Below are 20,867 nucleotides of genomic sequence, written 5' to 3'. Positions count from 1 at the left end.
ATTGCTTTCAAGGATCTGGCATAGTGTATAGAGGATTCCGCTCATCATAGAAGATTTGATAAGAAAAAAACAGTTTGACTTGCTCTGTTTCCAGAAAATTTGAGTTACCCTTATGGAGCTGATTTGAAGATCCCCTTAAGCCAGAGAAGAGGTAGCCTGGCTTTGGTGACAGGTGTCGGGAGGAATTTCATTTTTCTTGGGAGCTGAGTGAGCCAAAACCACCTTCTAGATTGGTTGCTTCAAAAGACAAACAGCAGGATCAAATTAGCTTTAAAAAAGTAGTTGAGGCATACAGTGCTTGGCGGGAGCCCTGAGTTGGGCAGTTTTGTTACTTGTTCCAGTTTTGATGGCATGTACAAAGAATGTGCTTTTACATTCTTTTAAGTGTCCATCTGTGGACTTAAGATGGTTTCCTACTTATAAGACTCCTTGGCTGACATACTTAACTTTTTTCTCTACTTTAAAGAGATAATTTGTTTTATGATAAAGAACTTTAGGGCCTCAAATCTCCATCTATCTTATACTGGGATGAACACAGTAGGAAAACCTGCTCCCGCTGTCCAGGATCAAGGCCCAATTTGACACTGAAGAAGCTGAGCTTCCACCATTCACATGCTGCCTCCAACTGTGTTACCTCAGGCTTTCCCAGAGTTTGGGTACACTCAGTCCTCCAGCTTAACAGCATAAGATAAATAAGAGCACTATATACTAAGACGACACAACTAGAGTAATTTGTAAATGGCTTTCGTAGAACTCACAGCCTTGACAGTTGCTATTAGCCGGTACTGAAGTTGTGGAAAGAGCAGCTGTCTCTTTCCAGTCTCTGCATTCACTGCCAGCACATCATGGAGGCTTGCATGAGACACTGTCGGAGAACAGTTACACTTCTGAGAAGCTGATTTGTTTGTATCTTTCTGCTATAGTTTCTGCTAGCTGCTGGTAGGCCTCGTTGTGTTGATTTATGGAAACTCAGAGCTGGTTTTGATCAACCTTTAGTGGGTGTTTCATCATTGTGTAGTTCTCTCTCTCTCTCTCTCTCTGTGTGTGTGTGTGTGTGTGTGTGTGTGTGTGTGTGTGTGTTTCCTTTCTGTGTATGGGGGCGTGTAAATACAGATGAACACATTTTGTCAGTATGAGAGAAGGTTTTTGAAGGCAGCTCTCTCCTTCCACTTTGGCAATTGAGGCAGCATTGTTCTTGCCTCTGGGGCACTGCTGTGTACTCAAAACCAGCTGGCCTGTCAGCTTCCTCGTGGTTCTCCTGCCGCTGCCTCCCACCTTGTTAGGAGTGCAGGGACTGTAGATGTGACATTGCATCTGGCTTCTTTCATGAGTCCCAGGGATTGAACTCAGGACATCAGGCTTGCACAGCAAACACTGAGCCATCTTGCCAGCCCTCTGAAGTGAGGTCTACATAGAAATGCTAATACAGTTGAGCTGAGCTCAGTTGTGAAATGATTGGCTTCAAATTCTGTCTATAACAGCTAACAGTCATCATTTTAAGATTATATTTGATTCTGTGCCAAGATCTTGAATGATGGTACCATAACGCCAATTCAGAAGGCAGATAATTTTGCAGAAGAAGTTATGATACACTTGTTAGGATAGTCTTATTTTTATATAGATGAAATACAAACAGGAGAGAAAATGTAGGGATTACTGTATTGGTACTGTCATGTACAGTTCGTTCTGTAAAGCCCCTGCTACTTTGACACTCAAGGCCTGATTGAAAGTCACCGGCATAGATTTGTCCCTTTGCTACCTAAAGGGGTATTATATATTGTAGTCTGCTATGCTTCTTTTTTTTTTCTCTCCTCATATAGTATTAGTATTCCTAATACAGAAATCTAAAATTCAGAATGCTCCAAATTCTGAAACTGAGCCCATTTTAGATTTGGAGTTTTCAGATTTTACAAAGCAAGTAAAGTATATGCAAACATATACATAAACAATATATATATAAGCTGAAGCTGAAATACTGACCCCAAGTATTTCAGGTAAGATACTCAAGCTGTGTTCCCTCCCTCTTTCCCAGTTCCTACTGTTCAGGCCTCACCTGTCCTACAATGTCAGTGTTCCATAACCACTGAACTGTGCCCATTTATATCACTTAGTATGGTTCATGGGTCGTTTAGAAGACCCCATGTTGTTTATATGTATAATGGAAGCTATTGGGTCTTTTTGAGACACTGAGTATGATGGGCAGAGTAGGAGCTATGGAGTTGCCTGACTTTGGCCTTCACTCAGCCTTGCTTTCTTATGCCCAGGTCCTGTTTGTGCCAGATGCCAGCTTCCCTTCTAGTACCTTACGGCTTTCATCATCCACTCCTGGTGCTACTGTCTCTCCATCATCATCAGATGCAGAATATGATAAGCTGCCTGTATGTAATCTAGCCCCTTACACACTGAGGTTCATTTCTATTACAATACTTTCTATTAGTGGTGGAAATCAGTACACTGTGTTCTTAATGATTGCATCTGAAAATTCCCCTAAAGGAGTGAGGACAGGGATGTTGCCGTCAGTTGAGAGAATGCATCCTCTCCTGGCACAGCTGTTTACAGGTGAATGCCTTATGCAAAGGTACGATGCTAATTCCCAATTAAGTGAGTAGATTGTGCTTTTCCAGGGAATTGGAGTTCGTGATCTAGTATGAATTTTTTCATCTTGGATATGGTCTAAGGCATTTAGGGAAAAAGTTTTGTGGGCTCACATACATTTTTTAATCTCAGTTTGATTTGGACCCTTATCAAACTTACCTCTAATCTAGGAAGTAGAAGTTTTCAACTTGTATCGATGCTGGTAACGTTAGTGTTAAAAATGACTTAAGCTGTATCATGATTTTTGTTTTCTGATTGTTGGTGATTGATACAAAAATCCAACTTTTAGAGAATTCTGAAAAAAGTATGAATATTCTGTGCCTAATAGAAGAGAAACTTTGAAAACCAAAAAATAATTTGTGGTATTTTTGAAGGACATGTGTCATTGTCCTTTTTAATGTTCAAAGAAAAGCAGGTATAATATACTTATGGTATAATGTGTTTTGAAAAGGGTTATTTTTTTCCCTTTAATTTTGGACATTTTGCTTTCTAAGGATGCTGACTTAGCAAGAAAGGCCTTAAAACCCATTGAGAGAGTATTATCATCGACATCTGAAGAAGATGAGCCAGGTGTTGTGAAATTTCTCAAGATGAACTGTCGCTACTTCACGGATGGAAAGGTATCTGTTCTGTGACAGGTTACTAGTCAAGAGAATCTGCAGAAACTAAACAAGATCGCACATTGCTGGAAGGAAGGCTCCATTAAAATATTTTACCCACAGTTGATATGCAAGATTGGAAAAACATTCATTGATTTTCTTGTTGGATATTTGGTCTTTTCCTATTGAAGGAAATATATTAATTAAATAGAAATATTTTTTATTTTGTTTGGTTTTGGGGGGGTTGGTTTTTCTCTTAAGTTTTGTTTTGTCTTGGGGGGGAAAGTTGCAGAGGGAGAGGGTGAAGTCCACAAAGAATCAATAAAAGTTAAAAAGAATTTTTTAAAAAAAGAAATAGGTTTCCTTGTGATCTTGGATTTGCCATTTCTCTTTTTGCTCTTGGCCTGCAGTTTGTTAGGGAGACAGTTTGAGTTGAACAGCAGATACTCTCAACTTTAAATTTAAATCTCAGCTCTACTACTTGCTAGATATGAGACACAAGGAAGGTATCTGAATATCCTTATTGTCTGCCTTTTCCATCTATAAAATAAGAATGATACTAAAGTTTAATGCGTGGAGCATGACACTTTACAAGAGATGATTTGTGTGAAGATCTTAAGCGCTAATCTAGGAAAAAAAAGTTTTCAGCTTGTGTTGATGCTGATGCTGTTAGCATTGAAAATGACTTCAGCAGCACCATGCTTTTAGTTTTCTCATTGTTGTCTACAAAAGAGATCCGACTTTTAGTGAACTTCGGAAGAAAGGTCTATGTTAGTATTCCGTGCATAGAGTGGAGAATTTACATCAGGCTACAGACAGTAGAGAAACTTTTGAAGACAAAATAAGTAATTCACAAAGATAATTACAAGGGTCATCAAAGCTATCAACTGACTTTGCTGCCGGAAACCTCTCCTACTGTCCCTGGCAGATATTATCTTGCTGATCAGCAGGGTCTCTCATATAATCTGATAAAGCTTCAGATTTAAAGATCTGCAGGCTACTGTCTAATGTCCACGGCGCAGCTGTACAAACTGGAGCTGCAAATTTTCCCAATTGCTGTTTCTATTGAATTCTGCTGGAATGAGATTTGTGATTGTGTTAGACAAAAATATTAGGACTAGTCTTTGGCACCACGATCCTGATTCTCTTTCAGTACCACAGAGGAGAATGACATGCTAGAGACGTGCTGAAGAATTATCGAGTACTGTGTTCTTGATCATGAATGGGCTTGGGACAGTCTGTTATTTTTCTAATAGAGAAATGGGAGCCCATGAGACATGAGTGTGTGAGCCAGGAACGCAGCATGGGCATCTGATTGCACAACAGGGAGCTGTCACTGCTCTGCTGCCTCCCCAGCCACCAGCACTGTGACTCTCCAGCGTGTTTTCTAGCTTTCCTAGCATAGATGTGATTGTCATATAGGAGATGGTGGCTCACAAAGCCAGTGGGAGGACAGAGTAATTAAAGGTTCTATGGTGGGCAGGGAATGTTTTTCTATCTCAAGTAAGGTCCTCTGTTAATTCTTTCTGCAGGGTGTGGTCGGAGGTGTAATGATTGTCACTCCCAACAATATCATGTTTGACCCTCATAAGTCCGATCCCTTGGTTATTGAGAATGGGTGTGAAGAGTATGGCCTCATCTGCCCCATGGAAGAGGTGGTCTCTATCGCCCTGTACAACGACATTTCTCACATGAAGATCAAAGATGCTCTGCCATCGTAAGAGCCATTTCTTCTTTTTAGACCAGGAGTTGTTGAGAGCTAAAGATGGAATTTCAAAGTGAGGGTATTTACAGGGCCAGGGCATTGTAAAAGCGAGGGACTGTGTAGAAGAAAGCCAAAATGTAGAGAAATGTTGTGTTGTGAAGTTAAAAAAAAGAAAAAGAAGAATGGGAAGTAGAGATGATTAAGGAAACTTGTGCATTCAAATAGTAAAAGAAAAAATGCTTGCCTTAAATCTTTCTAGAGGTAGATGGATGGATAGATAGATAATAGATAGATAGATAGATAGATAGATAGATAGATGGAATGCTTGCCTGAAATCTTTCTAGAGGTAGATGGATAGATAGATAGATAGATAGATAGATAGATGGACGGACAGAGGAGAGAAAAGAGGAGCTGAGGGTGATAAGGGGGTGGGGAGTGACTAATGATTAAAATCATCCTCACTTTCAGGTTTTGTGTCTTGTGGGGGGGATATTTAGTGGGTCCAGCTGCCACAGAAAATAGGAAGGGAACAACTGTGAGGGATATCGATCCTCATTAGTTGCCTGGCTAAGTCTAGAAAAACATTAATTAACAGCTGAACCAGTTGACACCATTGTATGCTTTGCCCCAGCAGGGCTTGGCAGCTGTGAGCCTGAAAGCAGATGGTTAGATTAGTCTCAGTTGGGGAAACTGGCAGCTTGGACTGGGGAGAGGAACAAGAATGAGAGGTGGGCAAGGTTAGCCGCGAGGTTAATTGGAATGCGATTGAATGTATTTCCCATCATTATTCAGGAGAGGGGAGAAATAAAGGATCTTTGGATGTTTATGGGAGAAACTTTTGCTTGTTAATTAAGGATGGAAGAGCTGAGTTCTTTAATCTGCAGGACATCTCAGTTTTCAATCTGCCAAATGAAATTTTGAGATCCAACATGAGAGAATTCTCTAACCCACTAAGTTATTTGACCCTGAAATCTTCAGTATGTTCTGGGATGTTGTTCTTAGGTAATTCACTTAGTATATTCTCATTCCTACAATTCAGTCAGTCACAACCATATTTTAGCATAGGCTCCTATTGGCTCAGTGAATGCTTATTAAATTGAAGAATGAGTTAAAGTTTAAGTCATTTAGCAGAGCCTAACACTTATATGGGCTTTCATTTCCTATTGGGAAAAGCCTGGGCTTTTCGTGCAAATGGCTTATAAAATAAGTCCAGGGAGAAGGTCTGCTGCTTGCGACTTAGTTACTTTATTGGCACCATCATTTATTTTAAAGCTACAGTGAATAAAATACTACTTGCAAATCATCTGGCCTTTGAGAAAGCATCCTTAATTCTGAAATTGCAAGTGCTCACCTTATAAAGGAGTTTTGCATCTCTGTGAACCCAGCAGAGATGCTTCTACTGTTGTAGGTGCAGATGCAGGGGCTCACAATATAGTGCCAGTCATACTAACACATATATTTTTCTTAGCCAAGTGTAGTGGTGCATACTGTAATCCTAGCCCTTGGGAGTTTCAGGAAGAAGGGCTGTAAGCTCAACGCCAGTCTTCATTACAAAGTAAACAAACAAAACAACAACAATAATAGCTGTATCAAATTACCAACCTAACTAAAGTGGATAGTGTCTTAGCCATTTATTTTGAACTTGAAATAACACTCTTAGCAGATCTTTTATATAATTCAAATCTGGTTTCTAAGCATCTCTTATTAAGGGGAAGTAATTGACAATATCTCAGAACAATATGTTTCGAGAGATAAAACAGTTGTTTCATTGTTATTGGTACAAAATTTGAAATGCTTTAGAAACTTCTGCAATATTTTAAGAGCTCCTCTGTAAAATTTCTTTTTCTGTAGGTCTTTAAACTGTAAGGCACTGTTACTTCCAGTATTAATGAAAGTTAACTTCTGTATCTCGTTTACAAGTAATGGGGCCTTTTAATTAGAAAATGAGTAAGTTTAATTAGAAATATCTGGTTTTAAAGCAAGAAACAAAAAATTATAGTTCAAAGTCAGCTTCTAAGAACAGTTAAAGGAGCTGAGGTGTCAAGAAGCCTTTCAGAATTCTGCATCTGACTTCCATTGTTTTATAAAAATGGAAAAATTGACCTCTTAAGGAATTTTAGTCATTAATTCTAAAATCTTCCCTCTCCTTTGTTCTTTCCTTCATAAATAACAAAAACTTTATTTCATATAGAAAAGTCTTGCAAGTAACATCTCCATGCTTTGAATGCATCCGTGTGTTTCTAGCAAGAGGTATTACCCACATGGTCATCCATCCATTCGTCATTACTTTTAGTTGATTTTACATTTTATTTTGTAATCAGTCTCTTGCTTTCATTTTCTTACTTTGAAATCATTTTAGCATAAATTTAAGTTGTAGTGTATTTTTTGGTTTGAGTTTTGTTTTGTGTTTTTCTTTTCCTCCGCTTTGTTTTTGGTTTTATTTTTAACATTCCATGTGCATCCACCATTTTTGCCCCAACAGTGACCTACCTCAGGATCTTTGTCCTCTGTACAGGCCTGGAGAATGGGAGGACCTGGCTTCAGAAAAAGATATCAATCCATTCAGTAAGTTCAAGTCCATCAACAAGGAGAAACGGCAGCAGCATGGGGAGAGAACCCTCCCTTTAAATCCCAAATCCATGGGTTCTCCTGAGGAGTCAACAGAATGCACACGGGTGAAACCCTTGGACAGCTCTGAGTCATGGAAATTAAAGAAACTGGAAGCTTCTAGGGGGACAGCCAGTGAGTCTCCCTCTGTGACTCAGCTCAGCAAGGGACCTTCTGACCCCCATGCTGTCTCGGAATCTACAACCAAAGAAAACTGTCTTTTGGGGGAAGATGATGACTTTGTTGACTTAGAGGAACTCTCTTCTCAACCTAGGAGTGGGATGGACAAAGGAGATGCCACGAAGGAATCTCTTTCCCGTGACCAAAAGAAGAGGGAGCCCCAAACTATGGGGTCTGCAAAGCAAATGCAGGTGCTGTCATCCCTGGACCTCACCGGGTTGGAGAGTGATGCTGAATTGAAGGGGGCCCTCGATTTAGAAACCTGTGAGAAGCAAGACAAAGTGCCAGAAGTAGATAAACAGTCTGGATCCCCAGAAAACCAGGGGGAAAGCACGCTCAAGATCCACGAAGACCTCGATAAAGTTAAACTCATTGAATTTTACCTAAACAAAAGCAAAGAAGGATCACAGCTTTCTGAAAATGTACAAAAGTCAGAACTCGGTGAGAACAAAAGGATCGAGCCAGAAGGAATAGACATCACGCTGAGTCGTTCTCTTCCCCAGGCAGGTGACTCTCCACCTGAGGGCCGCAAAGAGCCAGATGCAATCTGGGTGAAAGACAGAGAGAACCTTCCCCTGAAACTGGACGCTCATGCAGAAGAAAATGTAATTAACAACAAAGAGGCTTTGGAGTCTTTGGAATCATCTCTGGACAAGAGCTGTCAAGGTGCACAAATGGATAATAAATCTGAGATTCAGTTATGGCTGCTAAAGAGAATTCAGGTACCCATTGAAGGTAAGCTGTTTGGTTGGTTGAGTTTGGATTGTGTGGCTTGGTTTTTTTGGGGGGGGGAGGGGGTAGGGGATATTCATGTGTGTGTGTGTGTGTGTGTGTGTGTGTGTGTGTGTGTGTAGTATGTATGAATGTGTGTATGCATGTTCCCATGTTTGTGGATACATGTATATCTGTGGCATATACATATGAACATGGAAGCCCTGTGTTGTCTTTGATCATGGCTCACTTTATTTACTGAAACTGAGTGGCTACTGAGCCCAGAACTAGTCTAATTAGCCATCTTGCCTAAGGATCTCCTGTCCATGCCTCCCTAGTACTGGGGTCATAGGCAGGCCTTGTGCTCCCCTGGCTTTTCTGCTGGTGCTGGGAACCCGAACTTGAGTCCTCATCTGGTACTGTAGGTACTTTATACACTGTGACATCCCCAGCCTCCTGTTTTGTTTTGGGGCTTTTTTGGTTATTGTTCTTGTGGTTGTTTAGTGCCTCTGTATTCTATTGTATGTTTGCCTTTGTAAAATATGCACCTGTAGTAACAGTAGAATAATTATTTAAGAGTAACATATTCTCAATAGAATCTATCTTTGCTGATAGCAATAATGATTGGGGTAAAATTTTTGTAAAATGTATTTATTTAGAACTTGAACTGAATATAGATTTCTATTTCAGAAGTATTTGCCTCGTTCAAATAAATTTTTAACCTTGAATTCCTGAATCTAAAGGAGGTGAAACTGTTTTTGAGAGAGGAGAGAGAGAGAGTTGGTCACACTGTGTACCCCAGTAGAACTCTATCTGTAGACCAGGGCTAACCTGGAACTCACAGAGATCCACCTGCCTCAGCCTTTTGAGTGCTGGTATTAAAGGTGTGTAGCCACACTCAGCTAAAAATGCTTTTGAGGGGTTTCGGTTCTACACCCAGTAGCCTTGTAGTGGGATGAGGTCTTACTACTGCTCACTAACATGTGTGCTCATGAGGTGTTACAGTTCTGCACTATTTGTTTCTGTTCTCATTTTTATACTCACTTTTAGTGTGTAGCATGCTGTATAACACACACCAACTTGAAACACGTAAAAATGTCATCCTTTTGTACCAAAAGAAGTCCAATGGTTCGTTAGATCTAATAGGGTACTGCTGAATCAGGTTTCTACCTGTTGACAAATTTTACTGTGGCCACTATTCTTGGGATTGAGCAATGCGTTTTTATATGTGATTCAGATATACTTCCCTCGAAAGAAGAAAAGAGCAAGACCCCACCAATGTTTCTGTGTATCAAGGTGGGAAAACCAATGAGAAAATCCTTTGCCAGTCACACCACCGCCATGGTCCAGCAGTATGGCAAGAGAAGGAAGCAGCCCGAGTACTGGTTTGCTGTTCCCCGCGAGAGGTGAGCAGAGCTGAGACCGTGTCCATTCTCAAGGTTCCAGTTGTCTGTGGGCCATTTACTCCAAATATCGATTTTATTCTTGCAAAAGAACTTATTCTTAATTACAATTATTTTAGCTTCTAGAGGGTACATTTATCGTTTTTCTTCTCAATGGCCATTTTCCCATAACATATGTGAGGTCACTGTCAGTGCAGTATGCCGATCCACTCTCATGGCTCCTGCCGAGTTGATTTTCAAATGAAGGAAGATGTTGATAACTCTCAAATATCTGAAATCAGAAGTGCTCTTCTGGTGGGGGTTAATGGAGCTGGGTGGAGCTGCTCCAATCTCTTGAAGTGCAGTAAAGAGACAGGATGGATGGTCGTCTCCAGAGTGCTTCAGCGTGAGAGCTGAGGAGACTAGGGCCCTCTGAGCGAAGTGCCTATGGCTCAGGGGTGGGAGAAATATGGCACGAGATCCCCAGGGTAGACAGTGGGGTTACATGCCTTGAAGGAGATTTGTGTTTTTGTTTGTTTAAATTGGTAGCAATTGTGTCTATTTATTAGTATGGCATTTATACACATGTGTATGTACTTTCTATGATCAAACCGGGGTAACTAGCATATCCATCACCTCAAACACTCATCATTTCTTTTCGGAGGGAGCATTTGCAAATCCTCTCTTGTAACAGTTTTTAGGTGCAGAATATATTACTGTACCCCCTCGTCATCCCTACTGGGCTAGAGGACTCTGGAACTTACTCCTTTTATCTAATTGCTTTTGTACTCATGAGCTAAGTTCTCCCTGTTGTCCACACCTGCCCAGACAGGTGAGTGGGCGTGCTGTCTTTCCTAGCCTGACTACCTAGGTTTGTCCATGTCGCTGCCAATCACAGGCCTACATTGACTTGGTGACTGAGTAATATTCTTCTGTGTCTGTACCACCTCACGTTCGCATGTTCGTCTGTTGTTGGACACTTATGCCACGTCTTGAGTGTTAGCGAGTCAATTCTACAGTGAGCCTGAGAGTGCTAACAGAGCGTTGTATTCCGCATTGTCCCCAAAGGGGAGATTTTATTGGTTTGGGGATAGGCAATAGTGGCATAGAAATTCTTCAGCAGTGTACTACTAATGATATGTTTGTAGAATGTAAAAATAGGAGTTTTGAAACAAAATTAGAAAATATTATTTTTTAAAAAATGATTTATTTTTGTGTGTGTGGTAGAATAAGAAGACGTACAGAGAATAAACACACACAAAAACAAACTTTACTATTTTTGTCTCTGAAACACACCAACCTTCCTTTTCCGGACTAGCCACCAGGCATCATCTAGACAGGTGTTTGATGAGTAGAGAGAACTCCCTCATCGGCCATCTGTAAGACGAACACTCTCGAAGCCAAATGAAATCCCAAGGAAGGCCATGCTTTCTAGATGATTATTGCCCAGGGTAGTAATTCTCATCAGGAAAATTGCTTCATTTTAATAAATTATAGCTTAATGTGAAAATAATGGGATTTTAATGAATGAATTTGCTAATAACTCCCCCTTCTCCGAGGTACAAACCTACATTTACATGAGCAATAAACATGGTTTGTTTTGTATTTATGTAATATACCCGGTCACCGTGCATGCAACGCCCAGGATTTCCTGGAAGTTTTGAAGTAGGACTGTGGGGAAAGGGTATATGCATCACCCGCAGTTACTGTAAAGTGGTTCAATAGAAAAAATGTAAATTTCTGAAGCTCTATAATAAATTGGAGTCCTAGGAGTAGAATGCTGTAAATGAATCCTTCTCTGTAAAGATTTGGCTGCTTCATGTTTATAGGCAGGGGAGAAACAGTACTGAAAATTTCAGTCATGTTGTGGGTTGTATAGACTCATTTGGAGAGGGAGAGAGGGAGTGAGGGAGAGAGAAAAAGGACAGGTTGATTAAATACATTTTTTTCTCTGAGAAAATGTATTATTTATAATATTTGGAAATTGAGTTTCTTTCAGAATGGAACTGTGTGTACCAAGAATTACTGCAGAATAATTTAGCAATCCCACATATATAATTATTTTTCCAGTCATTTCTTAATGAAAAATACAGTTTTAATGCTGAAACAGTGCTTTTCTTGGACCTTTTATACAAGTGGTTTTGCAAACCTCTTACTGTAGGACATTTGTTGAATCCCATCACACTGTATTTTATGGTGCCATGGCTTACTTGTCTTTGAGTAGCAAATAAATTTCCTTTCTTGAACTCATTTTTAATTAACCAAATATTTTCTTAAAGACATGTTGCATTCTTTAATTATGATAGCTTTTGTGATAAATATTAGGGAATTTCCTCACAATTATCCCATCTCATCTTTCCACGTATCACTGGCCCTAAACAAATTCACATTTCAGGTTATGAGGGGACATATGATGGAGTGGTCCCATAGCTACGTCTCACCGAGACTTCCGAGTGCACAATATGCAAAGGAAGTTTATGGTAATGTTAATTTATGGAGTTATTCAACTTAAACACATTAGAAGATCTTAATGAGAAGCTAAGGAGTGCCCTGCAATGCCTTCTCATTCTGATGGAAGTTTCTGGATGCTTTTGCCACCTCAGAAGGAACATTTCCACACACCTTCTGCTAGATGAATCTTTGCATCTGTTGGGGTGGCAGTGGTCCTGTTGAGTCATATAGATTAGTTGTTTCCTTTCTGTGTCATCCTGTCCTTTCACATAGAGACATTCACTCTTCTAAGAGGTGCCTCTTTGACTCCTCCCCACAGTGCTCCTAGCCAAAGGGAAGTAGCTTGAGGTTGACAGAACTTATAAAATATATGCATCACCATCTCTCCCTCTTGTTCCTAGTACTCATTAAGTAGATGTTTGATTTTTTTCCTTCTTTGGTATTATTACTAAGAAATGAACCCTACTACATCTACTTCTTGTTCCTATTCAGTGTCTTGTGAGTTCCTTAACTCCAGCAATGAATGGTTTCTGAGTAACTGTGAAGACAATGATTCACTCTATCAATAATGTAATTTAAATTGGGAATTCTATCAATATATTGATAGAATGCTAGTATCTGAATTGCAGCACATAATTATGACTGACACATGTCTTTTATAAAATGTTCCTGTGAACATTTAAAATAGGATACCTACTCTTAGGCCCAAAACTCAACTATCCATTTTCTCAGATCTGGATTAGAGAGGGTAAAGGAGAGCATGTGGGAACACTCAGATGTACACATGTGTGCATATCTCCATTAGATAGATTGATGTTAGATAGATAGATAATGATATATATAAATAAATAGATAATGATAGATAAATAGATAATGATATATAAATAGATAATGATAGATAAGTAGTGATAGATAATGATATTTAGATAGAAAAATAGGTAGATAGATAGATAGATGATAGATAGATAGATAGATAGATAGATAGATAGATAGATAGATAGATAAAAACAAGCTGCTGGGGTTTCATAAAGCCTCTCTGTTTTTGTTAACATATCCCTGTTCCCTATCCCCTACCCCCATCCTCATCCCTGCTTAAATCTTTGGCTCCCTGTGTCTGCCCCACCTATGACTGTCATGTTTCATGTGTTTTACTATCCCTCTTACACTATTTATTTGGGTTGTGTTTGTAGGTTCCCGAGTAGCTCTTTCATACTCACTTCATTTCTGTTCATCCTTCCCTGGCCCCTTGTTTCCCTGTCTGCATCATTCCACTCTCTGCATAAATTCTTCTGCCCCCAGTATTCCCATTCTCTTCCTCAACAGAACTTGTGTTCTATTATCCTTCCTCCCTAAATGTGTCCACCCACTACCAATGGACTCTTTCTAATTTCCTCATATACTACCAAGTTAAACATATAAGAAATAAAAATCACTTGAGGCTGGTACCACAGATGAGAGAGAACGTGTGGCATTTGTGTTGGGGGGCCATTCTCATTCAAACCATGACAGACATCCACAACATTTAACACCATTACCTGTCACCCATGCGTCTTGGATTCTTTTGCTTTTTGTTACTTTGCAGCCATAGTGCCTGGTATGTGATCCGTGCTCCACAGAGTCAGTTACATCAGTGCGTGAATATCTAAAGCTTATGATCTAATAGATAAACATTAATTGTATTTAGGTGTCCTTGTAACTAAAATACTTAGACTTACAAAATATAGGAAACAAAAATAAAAAGGAAGTTCTTTTACATAGCAATTTCACAGAGCTAATTCTAATGTATTCTATGAGTCTTTTCTGTGCATACCGTCTTAACAGTATATAGTCCACACATGTATATTGTTACATGAACTACCGTTATTTGATAGAGTCTCTCTTCCACTAAAATTCTGTCTGCCTGCATTTAGTGAACTTTTTATTAGTTTTATAATAATAAAGAAAATCAATTCTCCTATTCAACTCACGTTGCAGTAGGAAGATGCCCCACTCCTGAAGACCCTTTTGGAGACTGAGCAAAATGTTCCTCATGGCGCATTTCTCAGAAGAGCAACGGGCAAATTAAAGCAATGCAAGCTGACCTAGTTTTCTAGCATGCAATCTTTAACCACGGTTAAGAAAAACGTTTCTGATTAAGAGTCACCTTCCTGTTAATGGGATCAGGGCTAAGTTGGAATCTTTAACGAGTGCCAACAAAGCCCTTGTTTGGAACATTCATTGCAGTATTCTCTCTGGAACAACTTTGGCTCTCCTCAGAATGACCAGGTGTATTTTAGAATAAAAAAAAAAATCACCTGGTTTTTTAAAGTACCGAATATCACTATGTAATCCTTTCTTTTTCTTTTCTTTTGTCTTCATATTATTATTTATTTCAGGACTAGGGATTGAGCCAGCCTGCCGCCCTCTGTCACCAGGACATCCATGCCTGTGCCGTGGCCTTATTAAGATGTCTCAAGGTGGGAAGGTGGCTAAGAAAGAAAGGGGAGGAAAGAAAATCTTAAGATTCCCTAGTTAAGGCGAGCGCCTTCCCATTTAATACTAATTTGGGGCATGTGTCAGATGGACACATAATTATTAGTCATTCATGTAAATACTTCCGCTGTTCCCAAAAAGTTACTGTAACAAAGCCCTGAGGTGGTCTTGCTTGCTCTTCATTCTTTTCCTGTACCTTCTGCTCCATTCACTTAAATGTCCAGAAATTCGTCTCCTTCCAGAACTGCCTTCCAGGACCTTCAGTAAACAGCTTTGTTTGAGCTATGTCTTGTATGAGTCAATGTCTTGAGCTCACTAACTATTAACGCTCCCACCACCCACTGCTCTTGAGAAATGACCCTCTTCCTAAGGCTAGTCGTGCTGTCCTGAGAGGAGCAAGTGCCAGCACTTCTGAGACAAGCCAAGCACACCAATTTATCTCCACCAATGGGTGCTGCACACAAGGTTTGGAGGTATGAAGGAGTCACAGAGGTCCCTAGATCTTATCCATAGCATCACCTCTTGGGATTTTAGTTACTTGTGGTCAATTGTAGCCTGAAAATACTCTATGGTACAGCATGTTATTAAGATACATATATGCACACAACACACACACATACAGACGGAGAGAGACAGAGACAGTGAGGGACACATTTAAAGAGAGACAGCATTCATACAGTTTTTATCTGTTGCTGTTGTGTCTTGCTATACCTACTTTATCATTGAATTGAAACTTTACATATATAGTAAAAAACCATATATATATATATATAATATTTCAGGATTCAGACAACCTCCGGGGTCTTACAGATAAGGGAATTTTCTATCTAAAGGTCTAAGGGATTGGGCTGTGGGACTCAGGCACGGCAAGGGACTGGGCCCTCTTAGAGCTGTTTCTGAAGACTATAGCTATGTGGGCTGTGGAACTGCTGTTTTCTCCACACAGACTGAAGGACAGATCAAATCCCACTTTTTAAATATTAACTACTGTTCATGTAAAAAGCACACCCACCAAAAAGAACATGTCTGCTACTGAATCCAGCCTATGGGATGCCAGCGCCAGGCCTGGAAGATTGATATTGGTATGAACTTTGGTTTTTATTTAGTTTTAAGTGATCCATTTGATAACTACAACTATTGTGTTTCATAATGAGTCTCAAAAGAGCATTCTTAATGTTTTTGGTGAGCCACTATAATGAAATGTAGTTTTTCAACTAGATTTAAACAGTGTTAATAATTAAAAATTTTCAATCTTCAGGATATAAAACATTTCATATTTGTATGCATTGTGAAATATGCACCACAACCAAGCCAGTGAACATCTCTATCATCTTTCATAGTAACCATTTTCCACTCCCTCTGTTCATCCCTCCCTCCCTTCATTTCTGCCTTCATTTTGTATATGACAGGAACAGTTTGTGGAGATCTCATTTTTTAATATTTGCTTCCTGTGTTCAACTACAGCCCTGAAATGCTAGATGGAAATCTCTAGAAGGAAGTATTCTTGAGTTTTAAATCACATGGAACTTAGAGCAGTGATGAAAGCTGGTACCGTCATAGTCCCTCCCAGCTGGGAATTGAATTTCACGTCAGCTACCCTCTGAATACTGTATCTACCACCAGCACCTCCAATCTTTACTAGTCATCCGATGATAAAATGAACTGTTGGATCATCCTAGTGCTTGTGCGCACTGTAGTCCAATGCTACAACACATTGCCTGTCACACACCTCAGTTCATCTCCTGACGTAAACATTAAATCACCCCACATCATCACAAGAAGTTTGCATTTCTGAGAGGAAGATAGATTATTTTTTTGTTTTTTTAATTGAAAATAGATTTTTTTATGCAATGCATTCTGATAGTCATTTCCCATTCCCAACTCCTCCCAGATCCTCCCCACTTTCCCACCCATCCAAATCTACACCCTTTCTTTTTCCCTCTCATTAAAATACAAACAGGCATCTAAAATAATAATGATGATAATAAATAAGATAAGGTAAACATAAAACAAACAAACCAGAATAGGTCAAAACAAACAGAAAAAGAGCCAAAGAAGAAGCAGAAAAAACACATACATTTGTATACACAGAAAATACAAAATCGGAAACCATAATCATCATATATAAGCAAAAGATCTGTGAGGTAAAAATAAAATATGGCCAGGCAAAGCATTATGAGACAAAAAAAAAAGCCTCCAAAAATATCAGTGAGTTCATTTTGTGTTGGTATCTATTGTTGTCCATGAGGCCTACCCTTAAGTGTGGTTTGTATACTCAGTGAGATTCCATTGGGAAAAAACTAAGTTTTCCTTTGCCAGCATTTAGCAGCTTCTGAGTTAGAGATGGAGGCTGGTGTCTGCTTCTGTTTTCAGGGCTGGGACCACATCTGGTGCAGACCTGTGCAGACCCTGTGCGTGCTGCCTCAGTCTTTATGAGTTCATACATTTGTTGGTCCTGCTGTATTTAGGTCTTACTTCCTCAGTGTCCTCCATTTCCTCTGGCTCTTCCCATCTCCTCTTCCACAGAGTTCCCTAAGCTCTGAGAGGAAGGATTTGACGGAAACATCCCATTTAGGACTGAGTGCTCCAAGTTTGTTTTCTCACTCTCTGCACATTGCCCAGTTGTAGGTGTCAGTATTTGTTGCCATCTACCGCAGGAGGAAGTTACCGCGATGGTGGCTGAGAGAGACACGGATCTATGAGTATAGCCAAATGTCATTGGGAGTCATTGCATTGCTGCATCCCTTTAGTAAAACTGTATTTTGGCTTTACCTAGGTTCCTGCCCTGTTCAGTCTCAGATTCTTGGCTACCTGGGAAGTGTTAGGCATGAGTTCCATCTCATGGAGTGGGCCTTAAAGCCAATCAGATGTTGGTTGGTTACGCCAACAAGTTCTGTGACATTATTGCACCTGCAAATCTTTCAGGCAGGCCACCAATGTAGATCACAGGGTTTGTAGCTGGTTTGGTGTTTACTTTTGTCCTCTGGTAGAATGCAGAGTACCTTCCAATTACCATGAACATTAGTCTATTGGGGGGAGTGAAGGCTCTACATAGGCACCAGCTTAACTTCTTCAGGTTCAGTATTTTCCTTAGTAATAGGAGCTCACCAGCAGTTGTGGAGAGCCACCAACACTTCGAAATTGTTTTGATTTTTTTGGGGGGGTGGGGTTTCATGACACCTCTTTGACTAACAACTCAATTAAATGTAACCCGTTCCCAGTACTGGAAGTTTCATGTCTAGTTGGGTCTTTGTCTCCCCCATTATTTAATGACTCCAAATTAGATTTGTTTAATATATTATGTGTATATATTTTAAGAAGCTTCTACTGTATTAGGTTTTCAAATGGCCCATAGTTTTAGCTGTCCCTCCCTGTAGATCCTCATTTACCCCCCTCTTTCTTCCCTATCCCTGTTTATTCCTCCTGATCCAGGACCCCCTAATTCATCAATAACTATTCTGTTTCCCCCTCCTAGGGAGATCCTTCACTACACCCTAGTCCTTTACTCTCTCTTGATTGATGAGGAAGATGCTGTAGGCATGTTTTCCAACTTTCTGTACATGTATATGTTCTATGTTGAACACATCCCCCTATTTCCAACCCTTATCCTTACAAATCCTATGCCTGTGTCCCTAGGCAGTTTTGCTTCTATCTATGTCATACAGCATGTGATTTTATCTACTGATAGAAAATCTAGGACTCATAAAAGAGAGAAAAATAGGATATTTGTGTTTCTGTGATTGGCTTAATTCAGTTCATATTTTTATCTCCAGTTGCATCTCTTTTCCTCCAAATGATATAGCTTTGGCCTTCTTTATAACTGAAAATTACTATTTTGTGTCTATACTACCTTTTCCTTATGCATTGCTCTCCTGTAGGACACCTAGGTGACTCCATAATGTAGCTATTGTAAACAGTGCTGCTATTAACGCTGATATGCAAGAGTCTCTGTGATCTGGTGGCTTGCAATCCAAGGAAAATAAGCAGCACTGGCCCAGTTGGGTCATATGGCAGACCTATTAATAGTTGTTGTTTTTTGTTGTTGTTTGTTTAGGAAACCCTATAGTGTCTTCCATAGTCGATGGACAATTTATATTGTGTCTCCTACTTTTTTCTTTTTTTAATGTCCCACTATCTGGCACTCTAAATAAAGACCTGACCTTTTATTATTGCAGTCCCGTCCCCACTAAGGACACCTCTGTCATAAGTCACCCAAAGCCTGACCACAGTGTTCTTTTTTCTCTCTGACATATGCAGTTTGACCTTATTACAGCAGCAGCATACCCTTCTGCCTCATCTCTGCACATCGTCCCTGCAGTAGGAAACCTTTTCTCTTTCCTCCTGTAATGAACTCCTCTGCCTCCCTCAATACCCAGCTCAACTGTGGCACCTGGGAAGCCTTCCCAGGCCCCAGCCCTAGATATTTCTCCAGAAGGCTTGCTTACCTCTGTTATTGCTCTTAAGAAAGATGGGTGAATGGATAGATGGATGAATGGATAGACAGACAGACAGACAGACAGATAGAGTGATGGATGGATGCATGGATGGATGGATGGATGGATGGACTCCTGTATAAAAATCAGCCTGTTTGAGAAATGAATGCAGGACCTGCATGTGAACCAGTAGCACATTTGAGAGTGTGACACCAACCAAGGAGCTTAAGCAGCTACACAGAGCTTGAATTAATCCTAAAATCTCCAGGAAGATGCTAGAAGAGTTTTACAGAACCAGGTGAAGTGATTGGCTTTGTATTTTATGGTTGCTCCCTTTCTCTGCCCTTTCTTCTTGGCTTCATTCCAGCACCAGATCTACTTTCCCTTAAAGATGGGCTTTTCCCAGGACCCAATACATGATTGTAAATGGAGGCTTTTTCCTACCCAGTCCTGAGGCCCTTTTAAAATAATCACTCAAAGGCTTACTACTAATTACAAATTGTTTGGCCTATGATAATAAGCTCGGGCTTATTATTAACCATCTCTTACAACTAAACCCATTTCTATTAGTCTATATTTTACCATGAGGCTTGTGGCTTGCTACCTCACATCTTGCTTCCTTGGCAGCTGCTGCTGGCATCTCCCTGACTCCACCTTCTTCTCTCTGTATCTCTGCTTTGATTTTCTGCCTGGCTCTATTCTGTCTGGCTATTGTCCAAATCAACTTTTTTATTACAATTGTAATAAAACATATTCACAGTATAGAGAAAGATATCTCACAGCCCATGACCTAGTTTTTCTGCTCACTTGTTACACGAATTACAATACCCCACTTCAGGAACAGTTGGCAGCTACAGTGGCTATAATTACCGGTAATGGTGCTGGCTCTGAGCAAAGCCCTGGATAATGACCCAGGGCTGCTGATTCATCAGGGACCAGACCATAAGGTGAATCACTATGAAAGTCTCAAGCCTCAACAGGCTTTCTAAGGTCAACGCTACGAGGCTTCAGATACTATTGTCATTTTGCACCGTTGGTTTCATGAAAATAGTGAGAAAAGGAGCAACATCTTTAACCCTCTGCCTCCTTTCAGAAAGTGTGTAAGGCAGACTTGCTTTACCAATACCATATCCTACTAAGAAGCAGAAAGACCAAAACAGGTGATTTCAGGGATAAAGAGGAGTGTGCTAGTCTAAATGATACACCCTTGGAAAAAAATGAATGAGAAGAAACTTTCAGGGGGAAAAACCTAGAATTCTTCTTTTACTCTTCTTCTTCCTCTTCTTCTTCCTCCCGCTCCTCTTCTTCCTCCTCCTCTTCTTCCTCCTCCTCCTCTTCATCCTCCTCCTCCTTGCCTTCCTTCTTCTAGAAATGCATGCAGTTTTAAGGATCAGCATGAGGGACACAGAAGGACAGAAAAGGTGGGAGAACAGGGGACAGAATGGGGAAATGTTGCAAGCAGTGAGAGTGGAAAGGGGCATAGAGGAGGCTGACAATAGGTAAAAGAGGAATTGTGGAGAGCGAGATCACTATGGGAAGTTGCAGGAAGACTCTTATTCCTGAAATGGAGCGTCTTCCATTTAAAGAGGATGTCAGTAGGAGAGGCTGAGAGCTTGAGATGTGGAGAGAGGTCTAACAGCTCTGCGAGGAGCAGGAAAGGACCTATGTTTGATCATGGGATGCACGAGTAAGCAGCAAGCCCAAATAACAGCTTCCCTGGGAGAGAAATCAG

The 20,867-nt window shown here is 40.2% G+C and overlaps 1 protein-coding gene across 3 annotated transcripts in view; it reads left to right on the top strand.

Moving 5' to 3' along the window:
- Ncoa7 (nuclear receptor coactivator 7) overlaps window positions 1-20,867 on the top strand; it is a 137,053-nt gene that overhangs the window by 83,634 nt on the left and 32,552 nt on the right. For 2 of the 3 annotated variants that reach the window (XM_041653640.1, XM_041653639.1), the window contains exons 6-10: window positions 2,265-2,378; window positions 3,090-3,215; window positions 4,727-4,911; window positions 7,382-8,421; window positions 9,635-9,803. In XM_041653640.1, the coding sequence (XP_041509574.1) occupies window positions 2,265-2,378; window positions 3,090-3,215; window positions 4,727-4,911; window positions 7,382-8,421; window positions 9,635-9,803 (1,634 nt within the window). The remainder of the gene's footprint in view (window positions 1-2,264; window positions 2,379-3,089; window positions 3,216-4,726; window positions 4,912-7,381; window positions 8,422-9,634; window positions 9,804-20,867) is intronic. The other variant, XM_041653641.1, reaches the window with a different exon arrangement.

The sequence above is a fragment of the Microtus oregoni genome, unplaced genomic scaffold (genome assembly GCF_018167655.1).
Source record: "Microtus oregoni isolate MIOR12 unplaced genomic scaffold, Mior012 000006F_ref0000085, whole genome shotgun sequence".
Taxonomy (NCBI): domain Eukaryota; kingdom Metazoa; phylum Chordata; class Mammalia; order Rodentia; family Cricetidae; genus Microtus; species Microtus oregoni.
The sequence above is the reverse complement of the archived record's forward strand: the minus strand, read 5'-3'. Positions and strand labels throughout refer to the sequence as shown.